At 31.8% G+C, this 17,363-nt stretch overlaps 3 protein-coding genes across 7 annotated transcripts; 2 read left to right on the forward strand and 1 right to left on the reverse strand.

The window, feature by feature from the left end:
• Window positions 1–4: 4 nt before the first annotated feature.
• LOC140044740 (uncharacterized) lies at window positions 5–3,216 on the reverse strand. 2 transcript variants are annotated; one of them, XM_072089376.1, is made up of 5 exons: window positions 3,162–3,216; window positions 2,576–2,624; window positions 1,639–2,169; window positions 1,440–1,499; window positions 5–1,104 (listed from the first exon to the last, which is right to left on the reverse strand). In XM_072089376.1, the coding sequence occupies exons 2-5, from the start codon at window positions 2,589–2,591 to the stop codon at window positions 563–565; spliced, it is 1,149 nt and encodes a 382-aa protein (XP_071945477.1). In that variant the 5' UTR covers window positions 2,592–2,624; window positions 3,162–3,216; the 3' UTR covers window positions 5–562. The 2 variants fall into 2 exon arrangements, with proteins under 2 accessions (XP_071945477.1, XP_071945478.1); XM_072089377.1 differs by lacking the exon at window positions 3,162–3,216 and adding an exon at window positions 2,824–2,847 and having other exon boundaries at window positions 2,576–2,618.
• Window positions 3,217–6,543: 3,327 nt separating this feature from the next.
• LOC140043501 (uncharacterized) lies at window positions 6,544–8,903 on the forward strand. Its single transcript, XM_072088019.1, has 4 exons — window positions 6,544–6,702; window positions 6,859–6,931; window positions 7,456–7,539; window positions 7,827–8,903. The coding sequence occupies exon 4, from the start codon at window positions 7,919–7,921 to the stop codon at window positions 8,381–8,383; it is 465 nt and encodes a 154-aa protein (XP_071944120.1). The 5' UTR covers window positions 6,544–6,702; window positions 6,859–6,931; window positions 7,456–7,539; window positions 7,827–7,918; the 3' UTR covers window positions 8,384–8,903.
• Window positions 8,904–9,564: 661 nt separating this feature from the next.
• On the forward strand, window positions 9,565–16,501 carry LOC140043502 (uncharacterized). Of its 4 annotated transcripts, none has more exons than XM_072088020.1 (8): window positions 9,569–9,654; window positions 10,933–10,976; window positions 11,532–11,567; window positions 11,706–11,744; window positions 12,311–12,346; window positions 12,516–12,578; window positions 13,819–13,878; window positions 15,043–16,501. In XM_072088020.1, the coding sequence occupies exons 2-8, from the start codon at window positions 10,955–10,957 to the stop codon at window positions 15,591–15,593; spliced, it is 807 nt and encodes a 268-aa protein (XP_071944121.1). In that variant the 5' UTR covers window positions 9,569–9,654; window positions 10,933–10,954; the 3' UTR covers window positions 15,594–16,501. The 4 variants fall into 4 exon arrangements, with proteins under 4 accessions (XP_071944123.1, XP_071944121.1, XP_071944122.1 ...); XM_072088021.1 differs by having other exon boundaries at window positions 9,609–9,654; window positions 10,953–10,976; XM_072088022.1 differs by lacking the exon at window positions 12,311–12,346 and having other exon boundaries at window positions 9,565–9,654.
• Window positions 16,502–17,363: the final 862 nt, after the last annotated feature.

Consider the following 17,363-nt stretch of genomic DNA (forward strand, 5'->3'; position numbering starts at 1 on the left):
ATAATTATTTTTTCTTGGGTCTCTATTATTAAAAATAAAATTGTCATAGATTGATACAATTACATTATAACCGAGTGCTTTATATTACATGTTTTTCTGGTTATAGACCGATATGTAAGATCATCATGTTTGTTATTAATAAAAGCGTGCACAAATATTAAGATTTCGGGAAAAAAATATTTGCAAGATAATGTTTAAAAAAAACCCTTAAGATACAATATTTACTAAAACATACAATATTCTCATTTATACACATCATAAACTAGAACATGTACATAAGGCGTACACATTATATAATCAAGGAAGAGTTAAATTTAACTCTTCCCTGATATAATATCCCGGTGAGTTTGTGAACATTTGTTTAATCATTATAAACATTTAAATTTAAATCGACGTTAATAACGTCAGTCATAAGCAGCAAGTTTGTTTTCCTTTTCCTCCTTGTTTTCTTAATTATTTTTTCTTTATTTTATTACTATAATTATATCAACACCGGCATGGCCTACTATAATAAATAGCCTATACATTAACAAAAAACATGATGTACTCATAGCGTCTTGCTTTAATACGTGTTTAATGCATCCACTTCTGCTATCATGCCATTTTCTCTTAGCATTTTAACGAATGTTTCCTTGGTCTTTGGAGTTAGTTTATTATTAAGTTCTAAGGACAATATGAGACGCCACTTATCTGTTTCTTTTATGTGAGAAAGCCCACACAATTTCAGAATTGTTTCTAAGTTTGTTTCTTCTACTTTAAATCCGAATTCGATTACGTTTCGTCGATATTTTGAGATTTTGTGAACTTCGTCCATAGAGGCAGGATACTGATATGTCGGTATTTTCTTCTTGATAATTTCCTCAATTGGCCCTACCCCACATAAAAACGCAGCTTCGGCGATAACATCTATGTTTGATGGACTAAGTTTACCACTACCTCGGAGTAAGTTAAACAAGTTAAATACGTCATCTTCTTTTTGAATTTCAGTTATACCGATTCTGTTAAAGTCGCATAGCAATACTTTCAGCATGTGGATTTTTCCAAACTCTTGCCAACGTTTTGATACGTTAACAAGTAGCTGTAAATATTCGGATTCAGGCAAGTCTGTAAAAAAAATACACATTTTAAAAAATATAATTATTTTACTAATAAAATATTAATTATCAACATCAAAATTCAAGTCACTAAAATAAATTAAACAACGTGATGGTACAAAGTTGATCTCAATGTTATATACTAATTAAAATAGGCCTACTGTACATCTTTATTATTTACACATTTTATAATAAAGATAAATATTATTCCAATTAATGATTTTTTTTATTGAACGTAAACAACTTTATCAGTTACTGAATCCTTGGCAAAATAGTAACATTATGTTAATAAATATTAAAAAAATAGTATTCAATAAATATATATAGGCCTAAGGTAAATCTTACTATAAATTGGTCTGGCGTTGGTAGAGTGCTCTGTTTCTTTTTGGCATTCTGGGGTAAAACCTGTTTGTGTAAAAATATAACAGCTTTAAATACTATACTCAACTGTACCAGTAATCTTTGCGCCAAGTATGCCTATTATGTATATAAACAATATGTATAGTTTAATTTTTTTTATCAGTAAGTACTGTCTATTGTATACCTTCATTTAGAATGGAAACAGCCGCTTTGAGATCTATTCGTCCCAATTCTTTAATAAAGTCCGCCATCTTCGTAGGCGTGATCACCTGTTTATGCTCCAGATCCCTAATCATAGCCCAACTATCTGTATAGTTCTTCAATGGTGTGTTGCAGCTTGCATCAATCTTTGATACATCATTTGACGCAAGGCAGTGTCCAAATTTAAGTAATTTCTGCCTATATGCTGTGAACTTAGTAAATGGGGTTTGCTTGTCAACGAGGGGGAATGATGGTATCTTTCCTTTAAGCTCAGTTTCTAGAGAAAATTCGTCAGTCAACTTGATAGCATCATGCAAGAGAGTAAGATCTTGGTAACTAAATGCACCAGATGATTCTAGTGCATTTAACAGTTCTATCGTTTTAGTGATACCCGATAGTTTAGACTCTTTTACGTGATCTTTAAACAAAACCTTTAACATAACAAGTAGTCCACGAGCATCAAAATATTCGGAGACAGTTATTTTCAGAAACCTAAAATCTTTCTCAGGTATTCCTACAAATAATCAAAATAAAATGCATTAATATAAATGTCTTATTAGTAAGAATATGTTGATGAGTAGAGACATTTACTGCTCTATTTTGAACGAGGCGCGAGTCAAGTTTAAAATATTGCAGTCAATTTAAACGACGAATTAAGCGAATATAAAATTAAAATAGCATATAAGCTGTCAAAGGTTATCAAATTTTCCCAAATATTGCTTTCAAACTATTTCTATTTTCATTCTATTTTTCATTTTATGGTGTAGCACTATTTATAAAGTTTTTTATTGATCTTTAATCAAATAATCAAAAGACAAGATGGTTAAACAAACATACTGTAATCAGCACAGTATTTAAACTTTTAATAATTAGTAAGACCGTACTTCATTTAGCCTAATTAAACACCTAAAATAGCCTACCATTGTTTGAAGCCATGATAATGCAACTTTTCTGCTAATGTGTCTATTTCTGAATGAGAAAAAAATGAAATTAATATTTGCATATACTACAAATAGCCTACACACTATAATAACGAGAATAGGCCTAATAGACAGATTATCAGAACTCGGTAATTATTAGGGGAGAAATTATTATATAGCCGTTTCTACCTTGTCCTACTGGATAAGGTTCTATTCTCTTAAAATAATTATCTAAAACGTTATTTTACAGCCATCGTGCATCTGGAGAGTTTGGTGAGCCGAGCTCAGGATCTCTTCCTGGGTGTCGGACAAAATGGCGATTCATAAGACTCCAATACCGAAAACTTATGTGACGTTGCTGAAAAATGATATCTGCCATATATTTTCTAGATGATCCCTGAAAACAATAGGGTTTTATAAGCCTAGCTATGGCACCACTTTGTAACCCAACGAACTACTTTACAATGTTAAATGACAAACTAAAACTAAATAAAATAAGCTTCTATCAATTGTCAAAGCATAACATTTAAAAGAATTCGTAAAAAATAAGAAAAACTAATGAAAAAAATAACAAAAATTTGCTTACGATCTACTTTGCGTGCTGTTTCCTGGTCAATCTCTCCTATATTGGATAATTGTTGTTGTTGGGGACGCTATAATGTTAATTTAAAGAGATTGCTTAGTCATTGAAATGAATCGGGGTAATCTCAATTTTAGGGGAAATTCCCAGGAGTTCTAAAGTTGTATTTACTAGGTCTACTCCAGTGGTACATCACCAAACCAATAAACAGTACATATTTTTGTTATTCCACCCAGCCGCCTTAAGACCTATGGTGATCGAGCCTTTGCAGTTGCAGCTCCTAAACTGTGGAACAATCTTCCTGACCCTATCTAATAAAAATGCATCCTCTATCACAGTTTTCAAAACACTCTTAAAAACCTATCTTTTTTCTTTGTAATTTCTTTCTGTTTTTTCTCTCAGTGCTTTGGGACAATATTTTGATTGTAAAAGCGCTTTATAAATCAAACAACATTATTTACAATTTTAGCGTTGATCACGTGTCTACGGTGGGTTAATAGGCATTGTGTGTGTGGGTTAGTAGGTCTACTGCGTAATCATGGAATCCCGTGGTAATAACGATTAGGCCTATCAAAATACAATTGACATCATATTTACGTTTTTATCTTATCTTTCTGTTTGCCAGTATCACTGAAATTCCTGCAGTCTATAAACAATATTATTGTTGGAAAATAAAATGCAATGGAAGGTTTAATATACATTTTATTCGTTGACAAGACAAAATCTTTTAGAAATTTGAACGATCAAAACATTATTTCTGGCACACAAAATGTAATAATAAAGAAACTTTTTTTAATGTTTTTTTTTCTTTTAATGAAATATTCTGTGTTACATAGTAGTAGATCTACTTATATATACTATAATACTTGAAAGATTATATAAATTGTCAGTTAAAATAACCCTGCTGATACCCAAAAGTGATTAGGCCTATATTATGTTTTTGGTGCCATTGGTAAACAATATGAATAATACGGGCGCAGAATTAATTCTGTCTAGGCCTACACAGAATTGTTTTTGTCCTAATAGAATCAACTATGTGTCACATAATTGTATTAAGGCGACAAAATGAGTAATGTACCGAACGGCCCCCGTAGAATAAGCCTCTGTTTTTGTAATTAACTTTCCGGGGAAAACCCTGCTTCCGGAATTATATTATCTGCGATAGAACCACCGAGAGCTTTACATCGCATGTTCAGTGGATGGAGTAGCTTGGAGAGGATATCACGGAATGGAATTTTTGTGACGGTTTCGATAAATTTGTTTCGAATAATAAGGAAATTTCTATTCTATATATAACTAGGCTATATATAGTATAATCTCACGTTTTTTTATCTTTAAAATACCATGGTCCAATCAATCCAGAGTAAACGTTACATGTGACTCTGGAGCATCGTCCGCGGAGCACACACCTTGTTTTTTGGTAAGCATTCATCTTAATAATTGGTTGTTTATTCAATATTTGAGTAATGTAAAACAGGATATCGCAGTTTTTTAGATCATAAATTAGCAATCTAATATTATGTGAAGTTAAATTGATTGTTTTTACATTATATGATAACTTTTAGCGATGCCGGGTGTAGGGAGTGTTAGTTCACTCACTGTCATTGTTATCATGCTTTGTTACTGTTTACAAAACCTCAAATTCGTGGCTGTAGCCGTAGCTGATTTTTCGGTCACCACACACTTTGAGATGAAGCCTAGAAATTTAGGCCTTCCTGTTTACCTGGATATCGGATTTTGGTATAATACATTGATTAATAATATTGTACCTAATTAAATATTCTATATCTTCATTTTCTGAATTGTTCAATTTAATGTACGGTAATTTATATTCAAATAATGTCGGAATACAAACAAATTTTATATTTTCAATTATAGATTTGAAATAATTATAAATTTTCAATCAATCAATCATGTCGGTAAGTTAATAATATGCCGTAATTAATTATTTTTTATTTCTTATAATCTAGACTCATACATACTTTTAAAACAATGTATAGGCCTATAAAACTACTTAGATAGGTCATGGAGCACTAAGCTAATTCCGCCAGGTGGAAGGCTCACTAATCTGTTTTTCACAGGCGGATCGGATGCAGACAGTAGTAAGTTAGAAACAAAATAAAACAACCCTGAACTTGAACCTATAGACACACACATATCGCCCAGTTAGTTGTATTATAATAATCATAATAAGTATAACCTTTATTGAAAGAATAAATAGAATCGTTTTAATAGTGTTTAAGCTTTAGGTAAACCTATAAATAATCAATTGAAATCATTTTTTTCAACACTTAAGATCACAGCATAATCATCTTATCAAAAAGTATTATGAAAATAGCAACACACGATAGTCTAATAAACAGTGATGTTCATCATCAATTCAATTCATTTAAATTATTGATGATCGATTAATAATTTCCTTTCAGGAAAGAAAATATGTTATGCTTAGTTATCAATGGGATCACCAAGTGTAAGTTCCATTTTTACGATAATACCTATCTATACCAAGCCTTCTAATCTAAGGGATTGTTAGGCCTACTATTTTATTTAATTTTAATATGTAAACGTAATTATTTTTGCCAGGTTAGTTGCAATATTGATTCATATTTTATGTTTTTTACTTTTCTGAGTAAATTGCTTTTTACAATGAAAATAACACACTAGTTTAACACCCAACGACAATTATTTTATTACTTTAATCAAAACAGTAATTTGAAATTGAATTGTCATCGATTTAGGCTTGTTTCCAACTCTAGTCCCTATCAAAACCTTATGATTGGTTTTGTTACACGTTAGTACTCATAAGTGGTGATATTAGTTCAAGTTCAATAATCAATTTGAGTAGTAGTATATGTTATTTTACAACAAATGATTGGTTTTGAAATTAAATTTGACGATTTTGATGTTTTTAAAATAATTACCATAATATATTCAAAACATTCCGAATGATTGTCTCTTCATTAGAATCGTTAAAAATATAAGGTATCGTTTATGGCAAGAAGGGTACAGGGTGTGGATAGATATTGATGCGAAGGATGGAATGAAAAACTATATTTACAGTGACATGCCTAATGCTGTAAAAGACGCCAGAGTCGTGATAGGCTGTTTATCTAAAGCATACGAGAAAAGTGACAATTGTAAACGTGGTAAGCTATAGAATTTAAAATACACCTAGAAAAAAAAAACAAATAGTCCAGATATCATACGTTGACAACTAAAAGTGACCCGTCAACTAGTCTACTAGAAATGGAGCTGAAGAGTCATTCCAATCTTTTTTACCATATTATTACTATGATATAATTTATTCAACTTTAAAAAAAAACTATTAGGCCTAAATCTATCATTTTTATTTTATTTAGAGGGAAATTGCATCGGTGATTAAAAGAAAGAGTGTATTCCACTAATAGTGGAGAAGGGTTATACACGAAACGATTGGGTTCAGGGAATATTTGCAGGACAATTGTACATTAATTTTTCAAATATAGAATGTTTTGAAGCCAAGTTTCAGGAATTGCTTGTAAGACTACAAAACTTATACCCAGATTTAGTAAGTTGACATCATTAGTGTTGTATATTGTATAGGCCCTATAGTTCAGGAGTTAAAATGTAAAGATAAAATTTAAAATAAACTTAAGTCTTTTAATAATCTAACATAATTCATTATAGGCCTGAATAAGCGGATAAACCATTTTTCATTTGACAGAATCCACAGAAAAATAACCCAATACCAGCTAAACTAACGCCCCCTGAATCGCTTTCATCTCTCGGAAATCCAGGTCAGTATTAATCATTATGAACGATCAGGTGGAACAATAGACTACTACTAAAGCTTTGTATTTGCTTTAGATAGCAGCAGTACTACTGTGGGGCGATGAACTTTGTTTTCAACACCAGTAATTCTGTATTCTATTTACAAGAAGTCTCTATATTGTTGCCCTGGAAATCACAAATAATGACAAGGCCCAAGGAAGAGTGCATCTGGTTGAATCTCCCGTATGTGTACAATATACATACAAGAGTCTTAAAAGGGTAACATTTAATAAAATCGCGCGTAGAAGTAGTAAACGGAAAATAGGAAATTCGTGGTTATGGGAGGTGTCCGTATTATGAGAATATCTGCACAAACATTGAGATTCCACTGTCTTACCAAGGAGGTATAAAAAATACCTCCCTGGTCTTGCTGTCTATATACAACGTACCGTTGTGTACTACGATATATCATCCAAATATCCTCTCTAAAATCATTGTGCACTATTTTGTTTTTTTTAAGAAACATTACAGTATTAAATATATATTTTAGATCCGCCAAGTACATCTTCAGATACCCCACCATCCCCACCGCCACAAGAAGCGGATAGGACAGACTATGCACGTCCGTTATCAGGTATATGCTTTAGCTAAAATTAATATTTCATTTTAATAAATCTCAATAAATGCTTCTCCGAATTGGTTCGTATGACACAACACAATAAACTAATTGGAAGTAAGCAATTGTCCGAACTGTCGCCCGTCATTGGGCGGCAGCTTTAACTTGTAAATACAGTTATCAGATACTTCTAGTATCTATAGTATTTACTTATTTTATTATGTTATTGTTATTAACATTATCTAAAACTAGTAACCAGGCACTTTGTCTAATTATAGCAATATAATTATGTAACTTTGTTGTAGGCACAGACTTATCAGTCCCGGACTTTAATAATTTGTTAACGAGGGTATCTAATTGGTGTGACAAGCAGGGCCGAGGAAAATATTTAAACAAGATGAAAATGGTGATTAGCGAGTTCAAAAGCAAGATTACACTTGTCGACATCCAGTCTATGACGAGAACCCATGGTCTGATTAGCTTACTTGTCACCTCCGGAATTATCAAACAAACAAACATACAAGTGCTCATCGAAGTTATGAAACTTTGTGGGATGGGTGGTGTTGAAAGCGTGATTAAGCCAGAATGGAACTTACCAAAATTCGAAGAGGTTCCAATCACAACATTTTCGGATCACCGTAGAAAACTATTACAATTCGGTAACACAGTCAGCGATGACAACATGAGAACCATTGGACAATTGTATGGCATTGAGGGAGAAACTGATCCGTATTCTTTAATCCTACAATTAGAAATGGAAGGATATATTACAGAAAGAGGCACGATGAATGAATTCATTGATAAACTGAAAGATTATAAGATGGTTAATGAAATTAATGCACTGACGAGTTTAAATGACTAAATGACCATCTTATAGATTCGAATCGAATCATTCCGCGGTAGTTACACATAGATAGATTATTTTGAGTATCGATTTATACTTTATGAAGCGTAAATCTCAGAAATGAGGTCATGTACTATATTAACCAATATTTACTTTTGATTATACAGAAACGAAAATGTATGATTAAGTATAGGCCTAATAGACCCATAATACTCTACAGTGTCACTCAAGACCGAATGTCCAAATGTTAGTATCCGAGAACAAAAATGAATTGAATTTTTTCGACATTTTTATAAAATACTTTACTTTTATTTATGGCCAAAGTTTCATTTTATACGGTATCACCAATTGTCAATTTAGTTAAACCATGTAAAATATATAATTTGGCAATTTTAGAGGGGAAAAGCGGCTATATTTATCTTAATAAGATTAATGTATTATGTTCAAATTTGTTTATACTGATATACATATCCATAATGTTATCAAAGTGTAGTTTCTCAATTGATTTTTTAATGTTTTAACCAAAGACTTGATAATTGTTAATAAAAGTATTCTAAAGGTATTTTGTAATGTGTGTCTTTTGTTGAATTGGTACAACCTGCGTGTCAATATAATCAGACTGGCATTGTTACTGAGCTCTTACGATAATTTAATATGTTACCGGTATGTTTTTGGATGAAAATTGAATAGGTTTTATATTTCAGATATCCAAAATATATGTATCACGGTCATTGCTGTGTTGTTGCACTTGTGCTGGGCTACTTATAATTTATCTTTGTTTATATCATCTCATCAATAATTTTATTATGGTTTCATCCTTTTGTTTTTATTGTAAATAAATCAGTTGTGTGGTAATCTTTACCGGTTTGTATTGTTTCTTTGAGTTAACTGTAGGCCTAACTTTATTATGCGTGAAAGCCTTGAGTGTACATGAGTGTGTTCTTCATCATTACTGTGGCCAATGATTGTGAGATTTTTGTATTTTTCCCTTCATCTATTTTCAATTTTAAGCTGATTTTACCAGGACATTTATAACTCATACATTCTTCCAGATAAACGTTTCCACTTGAATAGTCAATCAAGTTTATATAATGACGATAAGGATCGATAGTTTAATATTTTTGCTTTGGTCTGTTGCTTCGTCATACGTACAACAATAGCATCAGGAAAAATTCTGCTCTAAATATAACTCGCGTTTCAACGATTTCTTTCAAATGCTTTGTTCAATTGGAAACGACTTCAAACAGTATATCAGCTGAGCGCATAGGATAATTACTTCTAGGTGTTTGGTAAGCATTCACTTCAATATTCTTTTTTAAAATAAACATATATTTGTTATTCAAACAGAAAATAAAGGTTGTTTAGATCATGAAGAAAGCTAATATTGTAAAATTAAACCAATTATTTTACCTTTTTACGTGCGGTTTAGAAAAAACGGTTATCACTAATCAGTTAGGGTTCACCTTGTATGGCCTACATGGCTTAACGTAATGCTTTATTACCTGATCACGTTGCGTAAGCTAAATTGTCACAAACAAGGCTTATATCTAATCACATACACTGTCTATATTTTTTATTATATATTGTCTTTACTATATATTTCACACTTCAACGTTCCATATCATTTTATTCTAAATTAAAATTGATTTTAATTTAATTGTGTATCATAACCCGTAGGTGAAAATAAGGGCGTGGTTTATAACGACATTATAATTATATGCTAAGAATTTATTTATTATGCTAAAATGATTTTCTCATCATTTGTAAATGTTTGGATTCAATCTGACATTATTTTAACTCATTTTTAAATGAAAATTAGAAACATTTATTCCACAAAGATGTCAATCTATTTATATTGTACTAGTGCTTGTGGTATGTTTGTTCCTGTTGGACTTCCTTCATTCTATGAATTAATGAGGAAATGTGTTATATATAGTACCGCGGCCTTACCACGTTGAAACACCGGTTCTCGTCAGATCACCGAAGTTAAGCAACGTTGGGCCTGATGGGAGACCATCTGGGAATACCGGGTGCTGTATATGGAGCTGGGGTCCCATTAAGCATTTGAAATCAGCACGTCTGGCTCTTATGGCAGCCCTGCATCTAGTATATGCCTCAGACGTATTGGCTTATGCCTCTCCTCTAATTAAGGTGGGCACTGGACAAGAGAAGCCCTTGGTCAATTTTGGGACCAGCCAAAGGTGCTTTACATGATTGTAAGACTAATTGACATGAGTCGGCCGTATTAATCTAGACCTTTTTATTCGTATTTAATATTTTGTTTATTTTTCTTATGTCTGTCTTATCTGAAATAAAAGTATCACATTACATTACTGTAGGCCTACATTACAATTTTTAAAAAGATTAATATTTTATTCTTAGTTGGTAAAATGGTATGGTAAAAATACATTTTGATATTTTCGTTAATGGTATATTATATAAAATTTCGTTCTTTCTAAGTAGGCCCTATATAGGTTCGTTATTAACCTATTTCATATATTTATTTTCTGACACTATTTCTACAATATTCCCGATTCATCCAATTGTATGTATAAATTTCTCAACAGGTATTGTTTCCTATTTACAGATATGACAGACGACGAAAAGTCAGGTAGGCTACTTTATTATCAGATTTTTTTAAAATTCTAAATTAATAATAAATAGAATCAGTGATTTTACGAAATGTTGTTTTGAAGATTTACAAATAAATACGTAGACGAGCTTTACCTTTAAAGCACCACTTTCACCCCCATAGACAAGTGCAATAAAAAGTATCATTAATACAAAAAAAAATTTAAAATAACCAAAAAAACAAGAGAATTGTATTTTATTTATGATTAAGATATAAAAGTCTTGGACTTTTTTAAATAAATAATAAAAAGTTAATTGAAAATTAAAATTAGTACTTAATTTCATACGTGTTGAATCTGAGCAACTATTTTGTATACGCAGCTGCACCTGCAGAAGTAGTAGCATGTTATTCAATAATGTATTCCTAAAATCCATACTTGTTCAAAACAAAGAACAACTTTCAATAAGCTAGAACAAGAAAAAAGGTTGTGGATGCTAATTCATACTTAAACGGTTCTCTAAAATTTACCACACCATGTGTAAAGTGTGTAATATGTACATACAGTACTAATATATTTTAAATCCACAATTACAGATATTACATCATACAAGCCAGGTTTCTCAAAGCCAGGTAGGATAATATTATCAAATACTTCTTAAATTATCAAATACTTCTTCATTCGAAGAAATAGATAATGAACCATTTGTAAACTATGACTATGCATTATTACTATGCAAATACTAATAACTGTAATTATTACATTTACAGATATTATTACATTCAACAAGCCAGGTTCCTTAACTTTAGGTAGGCTATTATCATCAAATTCTTCTTAAACTCTAATAAGAAAAACAATTATTTGAATTGCTCATTCGAAGAAATGCATATTTAACCATTTTGTTAAAGTCAAAGTAAAACTTTATTCATCACTCACTGTGCGAAACGATGTAGTTTATGATCCTATACATTATATTAAAATACAATAAAATTATAAACTATTTATAGACTATGCATTATGTACAATACTAGTATTTATTTTATTTTATTTTATGTCTTTAGGCAATGTGGCCAAGGATTACCAATAGTGAATTAATCACTGTCCTATCAGATAGGTGGTAATCCCCCTGATACAGGGGCTATTTTGTGAACCAGTTCACCGGGGTAACCCCTCCTCTTTTTCGAATAATGAACTAGGTTCTTTAAAGTGCACACAGGTTATAACTGCAGTGTAGAAGACTTGTTCCACCACCAGAACTAGGAGCGAGTCGGCCTCGAACCCTTGCCGATGTTGTTGGCTCTTTAGGTACGGTAAACGGCGCCCCTGTCTTAACCGCTCGGCCATTTGACATTGATCTGTAATTATTAATCTACAGATATGACAGACGACAAGCCAGCTTTGTTAAAGTCAGGTAGGCTATTTTATCAATAGCTTTTAGAATTATGAATTCCTCCCGTACTCAAAATGGACCTCGGGTACTAATCTTTCTCCATACTTCTGCATTATAATTCTTTTATAGTGGTTTGAGTGTCTAAAAGTATATTAAAACAAATTAGAGTAATAAAACGTTTAATTTTCAGATCCATCATCTATGAGCCAACCCTCAACAGCCTCAACGGATGCAACAGACGTTGCAATGGCAGGTAGGTCGCTTATTTAGTTTTCATTATTTTAATAAAGAACATGCACTGTTTACCGATTCCATGCAGTGCTGTATCTCCACATACTAATATTTCCGAGGTATTATAGGAATATTTGGTAACACAGCATCACATGTAAGATTAGGTTAAGGGTTAGGTTACTACTACATACAACATGTGAAACACATGATGTTGTATTACCAAATATTTCTATTCTTTGGAAATAGATACAGTACCGAAAATCGGCTGGTTAAATGAAATCAATTTAAGCTATTATATGTGGATGATAATTCAGTACATTACTGTTTACTTTTCACATTTTTTTTTGTAATCGCGAATCAGTGTTATATCGTCATTACTCGACAAATGTGAGATTTATGATACATACGCATGAATTATTCATTGCTATAAATTATTATTCATGTTGAAGACAGAACTTTACTAACCAAACTCTTCCACTTTGTACTGTAGGCCTACAAGAAGTAATGAGAAATAAGAATGTCTGAAATTTACGATCAAAACTATCGTGCCTAACTGCTATTAATTCAAAATATTGATGATGTATATTATATAATAACATTCCAATTATTATTTTGATACACAGAGACTTAAGAATAAGCATACAACATCATTTTCTGGCATATAAACATTTTATTGAAAAAAATGAATGTAACCTGCATGTGATTGTGGATATGTATAATTCAAGTTAAACGCAGATTTTATTTTTCTAATATCACATTTATGCTCAGGAAAAAGCCCGTCTTATAGTTCATGTAATATTACATGTGGGTGGGCGGGAAAAAGGGGGAGATTAAAATTATCTTACTGAATAATTGTTGGAGACGTGAGAGCAGCGTGGTCCAAGAGGATTGTACCACGCCCTCTCACTTCTCAAAATATAATCGTGTTAAACTTTGTTTTCACACAATTCCTGCTTTTTGATACACAGAGACTTAAGAATAAGCATACAACATCATTTTCTGGCATATAAACATTTTATTGGAAAAATGAACATTCTAAACGTGTAACCTGCATGTGATTGTGGATATGTATAATTCAAATAGACGTAGATTTTATTTTTCTAATATCACATGGATGCTCAGGAAAAATCCCGTGGCAGGTATGAAACACCGCCGAAAGCAGCTGAAATTTACGATCCAAACTATCGTGACTAACTGCTATTAATTCAAAATATTGATGATGTATTATAATAACATTCCAATTATTATATTTGAATTTTTAGATCCAAGCTCTACTACTGCGGACCAACTATCACCTGACGCAACAAACGATGCAAAGACAGGTAGACAAACTAATGTGTTTAAAAAGAAAAATATAAAAACAATAGTTTCTTTTTGATTTACAGACGTTTAATCAATGTTGCCATCCCTCCATTACTAATAGTAATAGGCCTATAGTAGTACTACTATAGTAGTAGTTTTTGATCCTACATACATATGGCTATTCATTATCGATATCAATCATTTTTGAACATCACATTGAATAAGGGAATTCAACACATGGCAGGCTACACCGTATCAGCTAAGATATGAATATAACGAATTTATTTAGAATAAAACATATGTAATTTTCAGATCCACCATCTGTGAGAAAATTCTTAACAAACTTTCTCTACAACTATTTTGTCAAAAAAAGTTGGACTGTTTGCATGGGATGTATTTTTTTTAAATATTAATCAATTATGTGTAATGTTATTACAGTAACGAATTCATGATTTAACCAGGGAAGATTGAAAATACAATTTGTAATTTTACTTTTTCCTGTTTTAACTATAACATTAATTAATAATGAAATAATGTCGTCCTTCTATAGGTCAGTTATAGAGAGTGTAATAACGTATTCTTTAACGGTATGGTTCGGTAGCGCTACCGAAAATGAAAAGCGTGACCTAAATAGAATAGTCAAGACCGCATCGCGTATAATTGGATCTGCACAACTGCCTTTGGAGAACATATTTTCGGATCGTTTTCTGAAAAAGGCAGTGGCTATTAAAGATGATCAATTTCATCCGGCCTCTAGTATGTTCCAGTTGATGCGCAGCGGTCGGCGATTTCGTTCTATTAAGGCCAATAAGGCACGATTTACAAATAGTTTCTTTCCAGGATCTATTAGAGCCTTAAATATGATGTAGACCCCTTTTTTTTTTTTGTAATGTTTTTGTTTTTGAGTTCGTGTTGTGTCCGTTGGATATTGTGCTCCGCCAACAGAGCAAACAGAATTTCTATGTTTTTCCTAAAACAAATGATAATAAATGATACTTGACTTGACTTGACTTGATTATAAACTATTTATGTATTAATTCATGTATTTTTATATTTCGTTTTATTTATTATTACGTAATTATGCCAACATAATCGTGAACAAAGCCAGGCCTAATGTCCAATTTATTGTTGCTAGAAATGTCTTATATTGTTACCATTTAATATTTTAAACACATTTTTTGTAGATTTAACTGATGCAGAATTAACTATATTGATGGCAAGGGTATCTGGCTGGTGTACTACCAACGGGATAAACTTAAACAAGCTGAAAGTGGTAATGAGCGAGTTCACGAATGATAAGCTTACATTAGCCACGATCCAGAAAAAGAGCAATGCTTTAGATCTGTTAAAACTACTGAGAGAGGCTGGATTAATTAATCCAACAGACATCAGTGTTCTCATTGAAATAATTAAATTGTCTGGGATTGAGGGTGTTCAAAGCGAGATTAAGGAAGAATGGAAGGTACCAAAATTCAAAGATGTTCAAATCAAACACGTTAGAGAGCATCGTAAGAAACTTCTGGCGTTTGGTCGCAAAGTATCCAAGGAAAACGTCAAGACGATTGGATTTCTAAACAGCATCTTAGTTGACGAAAACACTGATCCATATTTCTTAATTTTAGAATTAGAAAGAAATGGCTTACTCAAAGCAGGAGAAATGTTCGAGAAATTCATTAAGACACTTAAAGAATTTAATATGCATAATGAAGTTGATGCATTAGAGCACGGTGAATAATGAAAGTTTCATTCTTTTAGAAATGTTATAGTGTGTCACTTTGTGTATTACTTATCGCGATATTAGTTATTATTTTGTATTATCACACGTTTAGTATAGTTATAGTAAGTCACGTAAATGACATTAAAACATTAAAATACAACTGGTTGATTTTTAAAGGTTTTGTGTCTTCATGAAAGATTCAACTTTAAATGTTTACAAAGAGTTATTAACATGAACGTATAACCTCCATATTTCAATTGCTACTAAATAAATTACTGTAAGCCATTAAAGAAATTAAGCAAATTTTCATCTAACCCATTCAAAAAAATAGATATTAACAATTTTAAAAATGTATTACCAGTATCGAATAAATCATAAATTGGCTTATTAATAGTCTGGTGATGGCCTACAATGGTTTGTACGTAATATGTTAATCTGTCTTCCCCTTTCAATAATATGGATGTTTCGCAACATTACGAATACGGCAACGAAGTCGGACACGTCACACATTTAAGCTGATCCCCATTTCATATTCGTAAAGCGTAAACGGGAGGTCAATTTTGATCAATCAGTTGTTGAAGTCCCCACTCTCTCTAATGTTACGCTAGGCCTAGGCAGCCAAGCAACAAGCAGGTGCACTTCGATTTACCGCAGTCATATTTTGGACGGCGCCCTTAATATTTCGATGTATTCGTAGCGTTGTGAAATTAGCGTTTTCCGTCTTCCGCCATTACGCTTTCCACAGTTTGTTTCTATTTTCGTCTGTTTAGGGCAGGATGGTTTGTTATTGTGTTTGTGCCAAATTGTTCTTTATTTGGTTCATACAATAAATGTTTGGGCTTACTAGTCATTTTACTTAATACTCATTCAATTTAGTTGACCCGTGTAAAAACACGTGGTTTATGAGAAATGATTACGTCTTTCACTGCAACAATTAGATTATGTTTTGAGAAGAACATTGTAATGCTAAACATGCTATTAAAATTGAATTGTCATTTTTTTCAGTAATTTGTCTTTGGATTTATATATATATATATAAACACATTAGGCAATGAACATTAATTCTAAACCGCACGGTGATATACTGAAATTTAATTAATTAATTTGAAACGATAAAGATGAAGAAATCTGTGAGAATGAGAACCGAGACTCGAACTCGGACCGCCTGCTTGATATGCAGATGTCCTAACCATTAGACCACTGGGCTTTCATGGTATTGTTCAAACGGCGGAACAGCACTAGTCCTCAGTTGTACGCACGCGCAACAGAGATCAAATTGATACGCCCTCATCTTTCAGTATTTTTATTCACGAGGCGGGATCTCCGAAGAGATACTTATATATATATATATATATATATATATATATATATATATATATATATATATATATATATATATATATATATATAAATCCAAAGGCAAATTACTGAAAAAAATGACAATGCTGTGGGTATCAGTGGCTGGATCTCAATATATATATATATATATATATATATATATATATATATATATATATATATATATATATATATATATATATTACAGCTTATACATTTTTTACGACCTGGTATAACTTTACAGTGATCTTTGAAATAGCAACAAAAGAAAAATGGCATGAACTGGTTATTGAAATTATTCAAATAAGAGGCTTCCTGGGTGTATAGCTCACCTGGATTCTACAACAATAATCTTATACCTGAAATACATCACGCATCAACGTATGCTCAGAGCATGATAGGCCTGTATTGAAAATGTTGTAAATCGGTATTGTGTATTTTCGGTCTGCT

This window comes from Antedon mediterranea, chromosome 3, assembly GCF_964355755.1.
Source record: "Antedon mediterranea chromosome 3, ecAntMedi1.1, whole genome shotgun sequence".
Lineage (NCBI taxonomy): Eukaryota > Metazoa > Echinodermata > Crinoidea > Comatulida > Antedonidae > Antedon > Antedon mediterranea.

Bases quoted from the DNA above. Each gene is read 5' to 3' on its own strand.
- LOC140043501 (XM_072088019.1), top strand. From the start codon at position 7,919: ATGAAAATGGTGATTAGCGAGTTCAAAAGCAAGATTACACTTGTCGAC.
- LOC140044740 (XM_072089376.1), bottom strand. The intron at 1,500-1,638 runs GTATACAATAGA...TTACACAAACAG, and splicing joins TGTTTCCATTCTAAATGAAG to GTTTTACCCCAGAATGCCAA. The intron at 1,105-1,439 runs GTAAGATTTACC...TTTTTTTTACAG, and splicing joins CAACGCCAGACCAATTTATA to ACTTGCCTGAATCCGAATAT.
- LOC140043502 (XM_072088020.1), top strand. From the start codon at position 10,955: ATGACAGACGACGAAAAGTCAG. The intron at 11,745-12,310 runs GTAGGCTATTAT...ATTAATCTACAG, and splicing joins GCCAGGTTCCTTAACTTTAG to ATATGACAGACGACAAGCCA. The intron at 12,347-12,515 runs GTAGGCTATTTT...TTTAATTTTCAG, and splicing joins GCCAGCTTTGTTAAAGTCAG to ATCCATCATCTATGAGCCAA.